Source organism: Gymnoscopelus braueri (genome assembly GCF_963280865.1).
Source record: "Gymnoscopelus braueri genome assembly, chromosome: 22".
Lineage (NCBI taxonomy): Eukaryota > Metazoa > Chordata > Actinopteri > Myctophiformes > Myctophidae > Gymnoscopelus > Gymnoscopelus braueri.
The window spans coordinates 22,753,124-22,771,328 of NC_137624.1; the positions used below are offsets into that span (position 1 = coordinate 22,753,124).

The window sequence follows — 18,205 nt, forward strand, 5'->3', positions numbered from 1 at the left end:
TTAGTATGTTTGTTAATGTTATATATTGTCAGCAGCACAGTCTGCGGAGCATGTCTCATCAACATTTCCCTGCACATACTCACATGAGTGAGTGATAAATAATATTTCTGAATCTTTGAATAAGAAAAGTGAAATGCACCATTTCAGCACCAGCAAGCAACCAAATAGACCCTTCTGGGTCTGTAGCTCCTAGAATGTTCTGTATATGAAACAAATTGGTTCCATTTGTACAGTACACTTCTAAATAACAGCGAATCGGGTGACAAAGTTTCATTGATCAAAGAAAAGGAAAGCAAGTTTTCAGTGGTGTAACGTAAAGTCAATTTACACAAGTACTGTTCAGTAACATTTTCAAGTATTTTGACTTTACTGGAGTATTTCCAATTTTCAGTACTTTTACTTCTACTCCACTACATCTCAAAGGCAAATATTGTACTTTTACTCCACTACAATTATTTGAAAGCTTTAGTTACTAGTTACTTTGTAGATTTAGAATAGTATTGGAAAACATACATTAACCACTTCAGCCCTATATACATTTCGGCCATTAGAAAATAGCCAATCTACGCATTTTGAGCTTGTAGATCAGCTATTTTCAAAAGAGTTTTATACATTTTATTCATTTGAAAACTTGAAAAGGGACATTCTGCACAATGAGTACTTTCTACTTATGGTACTTTAAGCACATTTGGATGCCACACTACGTTTGTACCTTGAAATACCAAACGCTTACTTAGTAAGAAGTAACAGAGTATTTCTACATTGTGGCATCGATACTTTTACTCAAGTAAAAAATATGAGCACTTCTTCCACCACTGGTTTTAACAGGTATATAATATACCTCTATGTAGTCCTCTTCGTCCAGGACCTTTCTCTTGGTCCCAGAGCTCTCCTCCTCAGGCTGTCGGAGGGCGACAGTGGTGATAGAGGTGAGAGGGACCAGTGAAGACTGCAGTGATCTTCTGACGCTGGCACTTCCCTCCATGATACTGATGTTATTACAGTGATGACCTTATTATGTGACGTTGTTGTTAGCACGTTAGCTTAGCTCGCCGTGATCCCCCTTAGAATGCCGAATAGAAAAACAATTAACCAATCAATACGGTTCTCGGGCTTAACTACGGTATCCCCTTGACAGTGGGAATATACACATCTTATCGTCACTAACAATACACCGTTACTTAAGATACAATTTAGATTTTAATCAAACAAACAGTATGTGTAGAGCGTGGCCGCCTCTTCATGTCAAACAACAACGCAACGTTAACGTTTCTTCTTCCTTGCGTCAGTTTGCGTGCTTGACGTCAGCGGAAGTTAATCAGATTCTTAAAGGGGTACTAACCATTATTTACATAGTAGACCAGGGGTATTCAACAGGGGGTCCGGGACCCCTAGGGGGTCCTCAGAGTTACTACAGCGGGGTCTCCGAATCTTTGTGTATTTGGAACTTATCTTTTTTTCTTTTTCTTTTTTACATTAACCACTTGAACCCTAGCATCTCTCTTCTGAGGAAAACTTTAGCCGAAAATAGCAGATCTACAAGCTCACAATGCCTCGCACTGCGGGGCATTGTGAACTTGTAGATCTGCTATTTTTGGCAAAGAGGTTTATTGTAGACTAGAGGGAAAAAAGAGCAGACCAAGTATAGAGTGAAAGGTTTACTAAGTATTGACATTTAGCTGTATTCATGTTAATGTGTATTTTTAATCACTTACAGTGTGTAAGTGCCGGTTAACTGTCTGAAAAATACACATTAACATGAATGTCAAACAAGTCTATGAAGCTATCTATGAAAAAGTTTAATCTGCAACACAATTATATACAACATGTAGTGGGGGCCCCTGCTTCATCTCTCTCTCAGCTAAGGGGTCTTTGCCCTGAAAAACATTGGTAGACAAACCATATTATAACTCTATGAGACAAACATGCTTTTAGTTCTAGGAATTTACCATTGATCCAGGGCAGGCTATATGGAATTTACTATAAGTGTGAAAAGGGGGGTGAAAATAATTTCCAATCTTGAATGACACATACATGTGACATATTTTACCAACCTCGATTAACTAATACAGTGGTTTGCTAAGTGGAGTCCAGGGAACCCCAAGGGTCCTTGGCTTGAGGGGGTCTGCAGAGGGTTACCCAGCCAAATAAGAAATATAATCACTATAATTCATCGTCAGTTGAAATGATTACAAAACAAAACATTTGAGGCTATTCTTTTTTTCAACAATATGTTTATTTATTTTCTTTTACACACATTACAACAACTTATAATACAATAAAAATAAAATATACAGAAAGCAAAAATGAACTTTTACATTAAATTATACAAGACAGTTATTGAAATGACAAAAAACAAAAACAGTAACAAAGACAAAAGAAAAACATACATAGGCATCAACACTACTCCTCTCCAGATTCTTCCATTAAATGTGGCAGATTATTATTTTCCATGTACTGAATAAAGCAACCCCACACCTCCTGAAACATCTCTTGTTTGTCCTTAAGTATGTATGTGATCTTTTCTAAAGGTAGGCATAAAGACAATTCCCTGAACCACTGTGCAATGCTTGGTCTGTCCGGCCTCTTCCAGGTCAATGCAATTACTCTTTTAGCTTGTAAGAGACAAATGTCTATGAATATTCTGTCACTACGCCTAATTCTTTGTCCAACTGGGTAGAGGCCTAGCAGGAAGAACTTAGGTTCTGGTACGATGTTAATTGAAAGAATCGTTTGTATTTCCTGCCCAATCTCCCTCCAAAAGTCCTTCAATCTTGGGCATGACCATAAGCAGTGGAACAATGTGCCTCTATCTTCACCGCATCTGGTGCATAGGTCCGGGATATTGTTATTAAACTTATTGAGCTTCACAGGTGTGATGTACACTCTCATGAGCCAGTTATATTGAAGGAGTTTTAGGCGTGTATTCCCAGTCTGGGATTGAGCCAGTTTACAAGCTGTACTCCATTGCTCCACTGTTAGGTCCTCCTGTAAGTCTGCTCTCCAGGCATTAAGCCTATGCTCAGAGGATTCCGGAGAGAATGACATTAGCAGGTCATAAAATTCTGATATTATTCCCCTTCCGAATGGATTTCTAACCAAAACTCTCTCCAACACAGATAAGGGAGGGGCCAGCATGGATTGATCCTGGTTAGCTCTAATAAAGTCCCTCAATTGCAGATATTTGAAAAAATGAATGCGAGGAATATTATTTTTCGTGACGAGTTCTTCAAAAGTCAGCAAGCTCCTATTAGCACCAAAAACATCCCTCATTTGCCCCACTCCCCTATCAGCCCACAATTTGAAACCCCCATCCGCTCTCCCTGGAACAAATTGTTTATTGCCCCAAATTGGACTAAAACGGGAGAGGCGAGATGGTTCGCCCAGGTGTTTGTTTACCTCATGCCAGACAGAAATCATAGTTTTAGTTATGGGATTGTGTGTATTCTTCTTTAGATTCTTAAGAGTATCTGAATAGATATATGTAGGGAAAGGTAGCTTCAAGGAACTTGACTCCATATCCCTCCATGCTGGCGCATTCTCCACTGTAAAATAGAACATTAGAGTTCTCAATTGGGCCGCCCAGAAGTACCACAACAAGTTAGGACACTGTAACCCTCCCCTGTCATAGGGTAAGTGGAGTAAGGACAAGCGAAGTCTAGCACGTCTATTATTCCAAATAAAATTAGTAAACATTTTCTTGGTTCTAGAAAAAAAGTTTGAAGGAGGTGGTAGGGGTAATTTGAGGCTATTCTAATAATGTTTCAATATCACCATTATTAATCTACTGTATTTCTCATGTACAATTATGACATATTGAAAAGTTAAAGTGGCACAATGTAACTTTCTTTAATTGAATACATTTTAATTTTGTCCAATCTGTACGGTAGAGTATGTTAATACAATATAACTTAAACAAATGGGGTGGTTGTATTTTGTCTCCCTGCTCTTCTATTGAGACATTTAGATTGTGTCAAAGGTCATGTCTCAGTCTCATCTAGGATCTGACACGAATTTTGACCTAATGGTCGAGATTAAATGTATCCCCTGAGCAAGCAGGCAGGCTCTCAATGGTAAAAATGGCAGCACTTGCGCAGGAAAACGGGTTCAAATCTGGGGTAGAAGAGGAAAGTTACATAATGCAGCTTTAATTACATTTCAACCAAAATGTCCCTAGGACAGTATAATTTGATGTGGGGGTCCATGTCCTATGAAAATACATTTTGTGGGTCCATGACAAAAGAAAAAGTTGAAACCCCCTGAACTGATTCACATAAACAGACACATATTTAAATCCCATCAAGGAGTATGCAATAAAAAAGTGAAAATTGTCTATTAAAGTGCAGTTTTACCAAATATAAATATAAATATAAATATTTCAGGTAATATCAGTTTGGTGGAACTTAATTTGCTTTCTAAATGGCAAATGTTTTCAACAACTTCAAAACGAAACCAACAATTTAAGATACATTAAATCATCTTTATTGTCTGACAGATCTTGTAGCATCAGCTATGGTAAATAGTGTCATGAATACGCCACATTTAACTGTGAAAAATGGGATCCATTTTTGTTTACGTTTACGTACCATCAGGAAGAAATTTCCACAAGCATTACAAAAATACACACGCACGCACACACGCACGCACGCACACACGCACGCACGCACACACGCACGCACACACACACACACGCACACACACACACGCACACACGCACACGCACACGCACACACACGCGCGCGCACACACACGCACACGCGCGCGCACACACACACACACACACACACACACACACACACACACACACACACAAACCATGAACGCCAATAATTCAGACACACACTGTCCATAAACTTCAATAATTCAGTTTTCTGAAACTACACCAAATGATAGTCTTTTTTGACGCCTCCACTTTGCTCTTCGGTTCTTAAACCATACCTGTTGGAAAAAGACATAATGTTATCCTACAGACTGTATTGTGGTTGTTTCAAAGCAATAATTAGTTGTTGTTGTTTTCTTTGATGTTTCCAGTACCAAGCAGCTTGCCATAATAGGATTCGATAACAAAAAGAAAGCCTTGTACATAACATACACAGGCTTTTCCAATGCGCATAGGCACCCATCCCACTTCTGAAAGGAATTACATCTCCCCTGGAGCTAAAGTGGGTGTTTATGAAGAACTATTAAGAAGTATTAAAATACATTCTTAAGATCCATACATTATGATAACAATCTTACCTCTACTCTTTCCTCTTTTAAGTGCGTGCACTGTGCTAGTTTTTCTCTGGTGTTCACATCTGGATACTGATTCTGAAGGAACAGCTCCTCCAGAGCATCCAATTGATCCTCTGTGAAAATTGTGCGGTGACGCCGGGTACGTCTCTGGAGCTGACTGACAGACAGCTCCTCTCTGTGAGTGTCTCCCCGCCTACAAGGGTCTGAGAACGTCCCTCTAGACCATCCATACTGGCATGCTGTGACACAAGAGACCTGATTTTAGATCAGACAAATGTTGAATCCCCTCTGAAATCAGTTAATCCAACATGAACATAAACATGAACTAACAGGGGAAAAAACAGCAATCATCTGTAATATATTACTCTACAAGGCAACACAAGTTTCAGTCTTACACTCGTGAATAAAATCAGTTTGGAACACCTCTCCACATTGGCTACAGTAGCAGCAGCATAAGCAAGTGTGATGAACTTCTGTCTGCCCTTCAGCAGTATTCCCAGGCATGCCTGCCTTTTCCCTTTGTCCAGCAGCACCACTCTGTCGGCATTCCTCTTTAGTGTTGGGATATTTCTTCAGTATATTTTCAATTGTAAATGGGAACTTCTGTCTTTCTGTCTTAACCAATCCATCCATCTCCAGACAATTCTTGCGCAATATAACCAACTGCAACCTCCTTGAAAGAAACCGTTTTAGATAGTTCAGGTCCAGCCTCTCCTTGCCTTCTATTCCGTGTTCTACAGAGTGCCTGGTCCTTATAGTGAAATTGTTGGGGGAAAAAAGTGTAAAAACATAATCTCCCCTATGTACTAGACACACAAAATTGGTTGAAACTTAATTCCTTACTAATCTGGGCAGTTTTGTGCAGGGGTTAGAGAGGACAGCAGATTCAACTAATCTTGCCTCATTCCTTTCTCAAAAAGAAATCAGATTTCACTACATAAAATGAGAAGTGGAGAGCTTCTAAGATCCTTATTGTTGTGGTTTTAGAGAAAAGGGGATTGCCTGGTATTAGAAACCCGGGCTTAAAGATGAACCCTTTGGTGTGGCGAAAAACCTGATTAGCAGGAATATATTTCTTAATGTCAGTTTCCTATTTAGCTTTATCAATGGTATGTGCAAATTATCAGGTACATATTCACCAAATCAAAGAAAGCAGGGTCACACAGAGATGGCAACATTGAACACATTCTTCTATACACACAAATTAGTAATTTATCCTACAAGAATTAAATGAAAAGTATAAGTGGTAACCAAGCATGTATGGCGGACAACACTTGACTGAGAACAATTATTATGAAATATGTAGACAAGACATACAACCATGTTTGTATTCACAGTCATGCATGGGGTGAGCTTATCTGTGTGAAGCAGTCTTTCTGTGCACTGGCCAGGTATTACAGGTTGTATTCATTTCCCAACAAATCCTGTTATTTCATACAAGGCAAATACACCCCCCCTTTTCCACAGAATTAATGGATTTTCACAATCTGTCTTAAGCTCCTCTCGTAAGGGCTTCTGAAAACAGATAACAATAAACACTATCACATCCTTTTCACTTGGGTTTAATAGCAACCAGATTGTTGATGTAGTTTACTGAGCTGAGATTGTTATCTGCAGTTATTGTGTTTCTCAATAGAAAGAATTACATACAAGAACATCGACTGGTTCACAATTCATTACTGGGGATTAGTATGATAAAGGATTGCTTTGTTGGAATTGCAATATTGGGTGAAAAAAAATACATCCTTGAAAACGATAACTCTCTAATGGAGACTGCCATTTCTTTTAAATGGGATATTTTGACTATGCTATTTCATTCCAAAATAAGAAAAAATCTGTAATTTTGTCCTGTATTGTTGATGGTTCTTTTTGTAATTCAATGTAATTTCATAATGCCTCTCATTGCTTCACAGGACTACAGTATAGTAGTACAGTAAGAGTTCCACTGGAGTTCAGTAGAGTCCAATTTCTGCACTAAGACAAATAGAGGCAAACATCAGGAGAATAAAGTCAATCAATTTATTGATATTTTATCCTTTATTAAAACCCAATAGGATCATAATATCCAGCAACATATTGAAAAACACTAAATTATGACCTAACAGAAACCTGGGTGGGACTAGGCAGCAAGGCACCAAGAGACCCGTCTTGTTCATTTTGCCACACTCGAGAGGAAGAAGTACCATGTGCTGAAGAAAAGTGTATGATCATTTGGATACTGCCTTGGATGTGGCGCTCACCATATTGGAAAATGTTGAAGGCGTTAATGTTCCTCACCCTCACACTGACTGGTGATATGTCAAGCATCCAAGGTAAGGCTAAAATAATGGATTACTTTGATTTTAAATAACCAAATATCTAAGATAAAATATATCAATAATCTAATAACATAATATGGCTTGCAAAGGTGATACATTTCATAGCCTGTATCCTAAATTCAACTCCTTGCCCCTGTTTATGAATTGGTGGAATGTAACAGTAAAGTGTAAAACTGAAGTGATGATTCCTCCCTCTCTGTACACTGCTCAGTGTCAACACAAGCATATTTCATGCCAATGTTCAATCTCAAGTCAGTTGAGAAGTTAGAAACATCCGCATCAGGATATAACCTATATGCTTATGCTAGATAAACAATGCCCGCTAACTTTCCTTTATCAAGACATTGCCAATTCATCCCTGTTCCCAATTATTGTTGCCAATTCTTCACTGTTTCCAATGGTTCTCTCAGTAGGCCCAGACATTTATACCCACACAATCAGTGTTTTTTTTACACTATAAGCACTGGTCTCCACAGACCATAATGCTTTAGACTCTAAAGGAGAGTTCATAGAGCTCGTGCAGTAGGGTTCATCAGAGCAACGTTATACAGCCGTTTGTATGCTATCTTATAAAAGGATATGCACCATTTCTTCATATATATAATCCTATGAAATAGACCATATCAGATGGTAAAAATTGGTACAATAGTACTCTGATTGCAAACAACAAACATAGTGTTGAATTACTACCATATTGGCCTGAGAAAGATAGCAGAATAAATGAAATATTTATCTAATTGTTCTATCATGTTTGTAGCATCCCACCATGGCCAGAATACAACAGCAATTCAACAATCCCCCCAATTATGGCCCTACAGTGAGGGTCCCCCGATCCAGGGACACGGTCAAGATAGATCTACAGATGTTGGAATTCATCCGCAGGTCCACCCAAGGCCAAAGAAAAAGGACTTAGGAGTACTTGGTATGAATCTTGTGTCATTGCCTCTGGGCTCTACCTACTTCTTCTTTGTTATATGATGCTCAATCTTAACAAATATTCAAGATAAACATTTTAAATACTTGCTTAATGTAACACCAATAATATTAAAGCTGCAATCTCTAAGTTTCATGTCCCTGGTCTCCCACGTGGGTAACCAAACGTCAGCCAAGATGGAATCCCCGCTTGTCCATGGGAGATATTGCACTTATGAGCTTCAGGGGATGCAAATTGTCAGCCAATAGGTGTCCTACTGAAACCAGCAGGGTCTATTGTCTCAATGGAAGAGTAGGAAGACCATCTCAAACCCCTGCAGATACTAGTTATATTGTATTAACATACTTACATACAGATTAGTTCAAATAAGGTTTTATTCATTAAAATAAGTTCTGGATTGCAGCTTTAAAGGCATGCATGTTAAGGACATACTCCTGCCCTTGACCAGGTAACTAGTCGCTGTCCCACAGCTAGCGGAGAATGAGGCTGTCCTTAGTCAGAATCTGTTTTTAAGTGACTTGCCTCATTAGATAGAGTTTCAATCAAAAGTCATAAGTGATATACATGATTATAGTAAAATGTGCAATTCACTGTAGTGATCTCTGACCAACATCTGTCCATTGTTTCACAGGTTATGTCCTTGGAACACTCCTTATGACCATCATCATACTGGTGGGATCAGGCATATCATGTTGCTTCTTTTATAAGAGGTCAGTGTGGTTAAAAGTAAAAGTGGAATGGAAAGGGAAAGAACCATGCATAAAATAAATGAGTACAAATAAGGCTCATGAAGATAAGATGATATTAGTGAATCTACAATAGGTAAAGTCCAGAACTCAAACTACCATTAATGAGAGAAACAGAGAAAGGCTGTAAAAGGTAAATACAGTGTTATTGTTCATTTGAATTAGTGTCACGATATACATTAGAGATTAACCATTTTAACCCTGGCATCCAAATTGTGAGCATGTCATTAGAGGCAAAAAAAAATTTAAGTAAAAAATAATACAAGAGCACAACTTAGTGAGTTGTAGATTGGCTATTTTTGAAATAATTGTGACATTTCAGGGAATATATGTTTGAATGGGCAGAGAACTTGGCATTAGTTTCAATATACGTGAAGAATTTCTGTGATTTTTGTTACACCAGAAGCCAACGCTTCAGGAGAAATCAGGAACAGCAAGCGTGTGACCGGGAAAGGCAGAGAGTCAATCTTCCCCTCTCTGCTTTCTCCAACCTTGCTTGTGAGCTTGTGGAGGAAAATACCATGACCACAGCAGTTCAAATAACACTGGCTGAAGATGAGGCTGGCAATAAGAACTTGGAAGAGGATCTGGTGGGCCAGAGAAATAGTTCACCCCTGGGACCCGAAAGGAATAAATAGAAATCCAATGCATGTCTTTATAACTAAGAAATCTAGAATATGGTGAATGTTTTGGTCAGCTCTACAATGTATTTTAGCCTCTGTAAACTGGCTTGGAATGACATACAGTAATTTATATATATATAATATACATATATATATATAATATATATTTATATATTATATATATATATTATATATTTATATTATATATATATATATATATATATATATATATATATATATATATATATATATATATATATGTTTGTGCATTAGATTGTTTTTCTTTTCAATCTCCACAATTGTTTATATCTACTAAATACATTTGCACTTGCACTGTAATACTGCAGAATAAACCCTTATTCTTGCTGCTGATAATGATAATCCTTGACAAGTATGGGCAGAACTTGATTGCAGGGTGCAGGTCAGTCCAACGACAATGTGGTTTGACAAAACACTGCTACAGACCAATTTAACCGTTTATGCTTTCATGCTTACTGGTTGCAGGAAAAAAAGGAATCTTGTCAATAGCATGAAACAGCATTTAAATATTGTAATAGTGAAATGGCTAATGAGGAAATTTGCTCAGATCATTATATCAAATAAATATCATAAATTGTCAGCATTTCTATAGTGCTTTTATCGAAAGCACTTTACAATGTGTTACATTCCCACACAAATGGTGGAGTTAAGCCCGGCTTAACTGTTAAGGTAACCATGCAGGGCACCAACCTACACAACAGTATAGGTAGTGTCTTGCTCAAGGACATCTCCACATGAAGCCAGGAGGAGCCAGGGATTGAACCAGGAAACTTCTGGTTCCAAGACCTGGTTCCATGCTCTACTGTATGTGGGGAGCGAGCAAGAATAATAGTACATCAAAGGAACTGTGATGACCACCAACCCTTAAGTTTCTTGCATCCTAATCAATTTCCTGATGCAGATAGAGTTTACTGGATAAGGAAATGGTCCAAAAGAGAATGTCAACAATGTCAACAAAGACCATGTCTATGCTGACGATGAATCCTCCATCGCAGAGGGAAAAAGCACAGCATCTGAAATGGTTACATACACTGAATAGTTTGAAGCAATCAAGACATCCTTTGTGAAGTAACCACATGAAACATAAAATCCCTATTCTTGGGGCGAACACTTGGTGAAAATAGCCGCTCTACAAGCTTGGCAATTTTTGGCAAAGAGGGTTTGGTGTAGTAGATAAAAAAGGACGGGACCAAGTATAGACCCCATGTGGGACCCTGGTCAAATAAGTATATAGGGTTTACATGCTTAACCTAAGTTAACCTAACCTTTTAAGTCAAGCGAATAACTAATGTGACTAAGCAGTTTACACAGATAAACCCAGTTATGAAGAGAAAGACATTTATTACCATGTTCATCTAGCAGGACTCGTGTTTGATATGCATCTAGCAGGACTCTGTTTGATATGCATTAAGCCATGGACACCCATTTGATAAAATGTTTCTCTATCCAACCTACACTGTTAAAATCCTCAGTTTTAATTTAAGTCCGAGAGTGTAAATGGAACCAAATGGATGATCGTATCCATTTGAGGGTTCATCTGAGTCACAGACCTGTAAGGGTCCATTTGGTTCCTAATCCTAACAATCAATCATTTACTTGGAACCCCTGCAAGGACCTTACATTGAGAACCACTGCTCTAGCACACCAGTCCTAACAAAGACAGACAGGCACAAGACAATGATTTCTTGCATATTAAGACTATGATTAATATTATCTTTATTTACAGTACATAGAATCCTGTTAAAGTAAATTCACATTTAGAAAACTGTTAATATGACTTCAACTGATCTGATTTTCAAATTATGATTATGCTACAATAATTTACATTTAATTACAGCAAGGAAATAGTCAAAATAATGATTACACAGTTTGGAGAGAATACTGTTTTAAATATAAATCTTTCATCCACTTATGTACAACATCAAAACTTTAATCTGCTCGGTCTCATCTGACACTGGCGAGACAATTTTTTTACAGTAAGAAATATGGCATTATGCATAATTTCGTTAAAAAAATATGTTGTTCAATCACATTTTAGCTGCATCCACACAGCTTAATTTCTCTGTTGGTCGGTCAGTCTTTCAGGCCACAATTTTCAAGCACAAACCAAGAGCTGGTCGCAGCCTATCTTGGTATACATGCTTGTTACATGTAATTACACTAATTACATTTTTTCTTATTTTTTTCTAACTGTGGGAAAATGAAATAATGAAAGCTAGCAGACAGATTTCAACAAAAAAATAAAACCACTGTGCCATTAAAATATATATACAATTTGCCCAAATATATTTTAAGTGATATTTAACTTTGGTTGAATAATTTCAATATGCACATTTCCATATGGTTGCATCAGTCCTCCACTGATGTCAGCTGCCTAGGTGATCCATATACAGTAGTCACAACAAGTCAAGGTTTTTTCATTGCTTTCATAGCTTAAATTCCAACCTATAGTAGGCAAACATAAATGACAATGTTTGTGATCTGTAACTTGCTAGCAATCACTGTTTGTTTCATGCTGTGTGCTTCTAACGCTTGATTTAGAGTTTGTTGTGTGCCGGTGCTGTGTGCCAAAAATAGCAGATGTACAAGCTCACAACACTACAATCTACAAGCAGTGTGTGCTTGTAGATCGCCTACACACATCCACTATTTTAAATGCCTGGGCTTTGTAACCAATCAAGAATGTGCTGGTAATGATAACCCAGTGACTCGTAAACTTTGTGGGCACTGACACATCATGCAAGTTTCTGGTGACCTGTTTTTGTGTATAGATTGCTGGATTTCAGTTAGTGGTGTAATTAATACTATGTCTAGTGGGTCTTCAAATGCATAAATACAAATCAACTAAGGCTTAAGATTTAGGATGTCAGAACCAAGTAGATGTGAGCAATGATGATGTGACATAATGTCTGACTTTTTTGCCGGTCAAATGCATTATTTTGGGTCACTATCTAAAGAAAATGCCCTGTCTTTTTGTTTATGCAATAAGAAGCCAAAACATAATCACCAAAGCGACAAACAGGAAAAGTCGAGACAGAAATTGCTCATCCATGTGTTGAGGTGTTCCAGGGGCAGCTGTATGAAACAATTAAAAGTTAAACAGAGGTTATTGTATATCTTGGTAAAATATCGTATGATGTGTTGAGTTCAAAAACCTAATATAATATTGTGTAAAACATAAATACCTGGGGGAGGTCTTCCATCATTGATGTTGAAGGCTGTCGCAAAAATACCAAATGGAAAGGCACCAATCCCAAATGACATTTGGAATCCCCCATCTCCAAAACCAAAGCCTTGAAATCCCTGAAAAATTAAATAAATAAAATAAATAAGGTGATCAAGTTGACACATTTCCCCAAACTTTAGCCACATCTATAAAATATCTGAGGAAACTATTTCACAAAAGGTAATATGTGACGCAATATCCAATGCAATGTGTAGTCATTCTCAAGGGACCTGTCTCCACATCACTAGTAGCATCTAATAGATCCCAGTGGGAAAAGGTCATTTTATTAATGAATTCAGTGCAAGTTTGCACTACAGCATCTGCATGTAACAGTTTCATCATGAATGGATAATGCAACTCATCAGCTAACATTGCACTTAGATGCTGCAAATATAGTTGCTTTAAACAATTAATCCCTATTCAACATTTTTGAAGAAAATAGCCAATCTTCAAGCTCACATGTCGCATCCCGAGCTTTTACATCTGCTCATTTTGAAAATGTTTGAAAATATTAGAATTTTTTTTACATGTCCAAAATTGGGATGGCAGGGTCAAAGTGCTTAAATATTCTTGTAAATGTGATGATATAAATGTACCCATGCGAAACAAATTATGTAATAGTATGTGGTTAGTGATGTAACAGTGGTAGATTATCAGGTACAGTACTTACACCCCGATTTTCTGGCTCAGGCCTCTGGCCTTGCGGTCGAGGAGGCGTTCTTTCTCTATAACAAAGTTATTTTTTGATCAGACAAGAACACCTGACATTAAACAACAATATGATACAACATTTCTAAAAATGTGTCTGTCTAGTGCTGAAAATAACAATCTATAAGCAAAATAAAAATGAGATACATCACAAAATGATAACATAATGTGGTCAGCTTTGAACATGAGGCACGAGAATAATTGTAACTAATCGATTCATGAGATTTAGAGCCATGAGAGTAATTGTGATGGATACATGAGATTCAGTGGCATGAGTGTAATTGTGATTAATTGACACATGAGCATGAGGGTCAGGGTCAGCCACAGCCTGATAACATAAAAAGAAAAAGTACATAGTTACCCACCTTGGGTCCTGTTGGCCTGTGCTCCCCCGTCCATATAAAGGGATAACTTTGTCTCTACTGATGCCAGCTTTGCATACTGGACACACCTGTCTGTTTGGTCTCGTCTCCAACCACTGAATTAAAAATGAACAAAAAAAGGGGAATGTCCCTATTTTCCCGAAATGTATAAAGAAGTATTTAAAAAAGAATTCAGATTAGAATCTATTTATTTTTCAATAGCACAGATCTACAATAGCAGATCTACAAGCTCACAATGCACAGCGGTGCGACACAATGTGAGAAATGTTCACTATTCATCACACAATGAAGTATATAGGGCTTAAACCTTAAGTGGTTAAATAGGTGGATAGGAAAGGGAACAAGTCATCTATCAACTTACCTGATGCAAGCAAGGCCAACTGGTTGAGACGAGGCATACAAAAGAAGAGGGTTGGAGAAAAATAATGTTTGATTAGGGAAAACATTCAACTAGAAATAAAACAGGTTACGTTATGCTAAATCTTTTAAATTCAAATGGAATAATGTAGACTGATTCATACTTCATGGGCTGAGGAACAACTCTTCTCTAAACTAGCTTGTGTTAAACAGATATCTGTACAACACTGTCTAACAATGTGTTCTTCTATTTTGCTTGAGATGTAGGCTATGCATACATTATGAATATAAAATGTCTCGTGCTAATAATAGAACTATAATAACTTGATTAGTCGGTTATATACAAATTTAAATACAGCTGTACACAGTATTTATTGGTCTTTGGAAAGACATCATTTGTTCTGTCGACTAATAGAGTAGACCAGTAACTGGAAGAGTGGGTACCCAATGTTTTGGACACCTCAATATTAAACTGGCAATTGTTTTCCTAAATGTAAAAAAAAAAAAAAGGAAAAGTAATTACATGATTTGAACATGCATGAACATTTGACATTTAAGGCCTAATAATTCTAAAATCGCTGCAGAATCTGTGGCTAGCCAGTCATTATGGGTATAAACAAGAAGTTTGGAGGGTACATTTAAGTTTGATAACAATGTACCGTACTTCTGCATGTTCAAATCATGTATAATTTACATTACTTTTTCTTCAGACCATTTTCCAAACAGGTGCCCACTCTTCCTGTATCCAGTAAGCCTAGAGTAGATTAGTAGACTGTATCTGATCTACTATGGCCTACAACAGCAGATACAGAAAATCTATCTGGGAAGTTATTATAACCCATCAGCAAAAAAAAAAAATTAAGCAGAAACTGTCTTGAGAGATTATCAGTAAATAGACGAATGAATGATTATAGCCTTGGATCAAGACTATCATAAATGTATTTTGTATCAATTTTGATATTTGCATACACGAAAGTAAAAGACAGACTCGATAAAAAAAATACATCTATGATAGTCTTGATCCAAGGCTAGAATGATTACAAATAAGTAAACCGTGGTAGCTTACCAGAAAAGGTGTCCACAAAGGCTGATGACTGCGTCCTTGGAGGTGTCCAGGCAGATGTTACATTCAAAGGTGCTGTCCTGGTTGCCTCCGTCCCCCCCGGCCTGTCCGGTGGTCGAGGAGGTGTTGGCTCCTGCGGGGGTCGGGGGGCTCTCGGTGGCCGCCGCAGCAGCAGCAGAGCCAGAGGCTGGAGAGGCGTTCGCCATTTAGATCCACTGCGAACAAGAGGTGTGATGTGGAGTGATCCAGCTAACAGCTGACCCCCAACTCTTCACAATATGCGCATACGAAAAAGGCTGCTTCCTGGGTGGGGATTATGACTACAAGGTGAACACAAATAGAGGAGAGAATTAAGCACTAAGCAGGGTTGCTATCAACACAGGTGATCTAAACCAGTGGTTCTCAACCTGTGGGTCAGGACCCCCACATTATTTTGGAGGGGGTCCCCAGATGACATTGAAGTGACAATTTAAGGATTTTTAAAACCTTTTCAATACCTCAAAATACTGTAAAACTGATCACACATTGGCCAAATAATATAACAAAGACAAAAAATGTTGTGATCACATCTGCTATTTTCACAATATTTATCTGTGGAACCGAGTCAAACAAAATGAAATGCCTCAACTCCTACATTCCAAGCGCTTATCAGGGTGAGGGTCCACAGTTCAAATATGATTATTTTGGGGGGGTCGCTGCCTGTAAAGGTTGAGAACCACTGATCTAAACAAACGACTGTAACGACGTATACTTATTCTGAACGCGGTGAATAACTGCTAACGTTAGCAGACGACACGGTTTAGAACCACGGATCGTTCGCTGTTTTGTCGGATAATTACGTAATGAAACAAACCAAATAATACACCGATCACTACTGTCGTGGGATAACGCACCCTCTCTTCACCACACAATCTAAAGCTTTTCAAGTAAGTTAACATAATATTCTTCTTACAGCTGATTGCATCACAGCTCCAGACCAGAGAGTCGAGTACACCACCGTATGTTTAGTGTGCTGTTAGGGTCAGTGTTGCCACATTCTGTGAGAGAAATAAGTAACCAGGTCTAGGGAAACAAGCCCAAAAGAAGCAATTATGAGGCTATGCTATTTGAAAATAGCCAATCTACAAGCTTCACAACATGCAACACGTTGTGAGCCTGATCTGCTATTTTCAAAAACTCTTGTAATAAAATGTGGAGTATTTGGATTATTTTTATTATTTTTTTAAACATTCTAACAACACATATGCTCCCTGGCACAAAACACTTTCATGAACATATTTGAGAACCACTGGTTTAAATAATAATAAAACATTTGGAAGCAATCCTAAATAAGCAAGTACACTTAAACAAGCCCCAAAAAACCGCAATCTGCAACTACCAATTTTTACACGCAACTTTACAGATAAATAAGCCCAAAGTCGCTTATAATGAGCACACGTGGCAACACTAGTTAGGGTGTTTATTTTTGCCCTGCTTATGGGTGCGTTCGAAAATACAGCACTGAGCGCACTGGCCAATACAAACTAATAGGCGAGTGTGCTCCGGTGCGTAATTTCCGAACGCACCCTATGTCTACTAGGCAAAGCTTCCTGCGGTAGAAACTTCTCGTAGAAACAAGGACGGAAGTTTGAATTAAACAGGGAAAAAATACCACCTGCTGTGAACTGTGAACGGCTATGTAACTTGTAAAAAAGGAGAGGACAGACGTTCTATCTAGATCTACGTCATACTGGTAGGCAAGCTGGGGCAGTTAGTTATAAACAAATAAACAATATTTTAATCATTGCAACGATGTCAGATTATCGGTTCAGGAAAATAAAAGATCTTCTACCTCTTCTGTAGCCTCTCCGCCGTCAACACTCCTGCAGTGCCTCCTCGTGGCCACAGATGGCAACTGGTATATTTGTGGCTACAGGCTAAACTGTTGGGCCCCAGAGGCTCAGGCACTTCTAAAACTTTTGCTACAAATGGCAGCAATATTATGAAAAGTTGCTGCTATATGTCTCAAAAATGTTATACAGAGTGATTGCGATTGTGAATTTGTACTTCCATGTACTGTTATGTACTGTCATGTACTATTCTCATGTCTTTCTAAATAAACTACATCAATCAATCAATCAATCAATCAATTGCAAAATCTTGAAAAAGTACTAAGCTGCATGTGTTGTGACACAGCTCTTTTTATACATTTCTTTATTCCCTTTTAATTGAAGGCTACATACATTTCTTAGTTTTGATTGTTTTATTTCACACTTGCTTTGGCAATAGAAACATGTGTTTATTCATATCAATAAAGGCGTCTTTCAACCACTGTCGCAGGTATGGGTTATAAGGGCAGAAGGGGACCATCATTGAACAGCAACACATCTAGGAGAAGGTCACTCCGAACAACAAACCGTGCCTGTTTCAGCCTTCCCCAGGCCTCATCCCCTCTGGAAGATGAATTGCGGTCACCCAAAGTCTATCTTCGTAAACGAAAAGTCAGGCGTTTGGCTCGTGATGTCGCCACTAAGGGGGCCTCCACATGAGCTATATTTTTTGCTTTACATGGCAGTTTTCATTTAAGATTACCA

At 38.1% G+C, this 18,205-nt stretch overlaps 3 protein-coding genes across 4 annotated transcripts in view; all 3 read right to left on the minus strand.

Moving 5' to 3' along the window:
• The window catches only part of ess2 (ess-2 splicing factor homolog), a 6,108-nt gene extending 4,851 nt beyond the window's left edge, over positions 1 to 1,257 (minus strand). Inside the window, exon 1 of the mRNA XM_080418544.1 lies at positions 842 to 1,257. Within this exon, the coding sequence (XP_080274670.1) occupies positions 842 to 985 (144 nt within the window). The 5' untranslated portion in view covers positions 986 to 1,257. The remainder of the gene's footprint in view (positions 1 to 841) is intronic.
• A 3,569-nt stretch (positions 1,258 to 4,826) lies between these two features.
• LOC308077686 (uncharacterized protein) lies at positions 4,827 to 5,868 on the minus strand (the record flags this gene model as incomplete). The annotated part of the gene is made up of 3 exons (XM_080418545.1): positions 4,827 to 4,938; positions 5,239 to 5,474; positions 5,631 to 5,868. The coding sequence occupies 3 exons, from the start codon at positions 5,866 to 5,868 to the stop codon at positions 4,864 to 4,866; spliced, it is 549 nt and encodes a 182-aa protein (XP_080274671.1). The 3' UTR covers positions 4,827 to 4,863.
• Positions 5,869 to 11,591: 5,723 nt separating this feature from the next.
• rnf185 (ring finger protein 185) lies at positions 11,592 to 16,657 on the minus strand. Of its 2 annotated transcripts, none has more exons than XM_080418814.1 (7): positions 16,585 to 16,657; positions 15,636 to 15,952; positions 14,574 to 14,592; positions 14,195 to 14,307; positions 13,792 to 13,846; positions 13,081 to 13,198; positions 11,592 to 12,970 (listed from the first exon to the last, which is right to left on the minus strand). In XM_080418814.1, exons 2-7 carry the CDS (start codon positions 15,836 to 15,838, stop codon positions 12,873 to 12,875), a joined length of 606 nt encoding a protein of 201 aa, XP_080274940.1. In that variant the 5' UTR covers positions 15,839 to 15,952; positions 16,585 to 16,657; the 3' UTR covers positions 11,592 to 12,872. The 2 variants fall into 2 exon arrangements, with proteins under 2 accessions (XP_080274940.1, XP_080274941.1); XM_080418815.1 differs by having other exon boundaries at positions 16,526 to 16,621.
• Between the last annotated feature and the right edge of the window lie 1,548 nt (positions 16,658 to 18,205).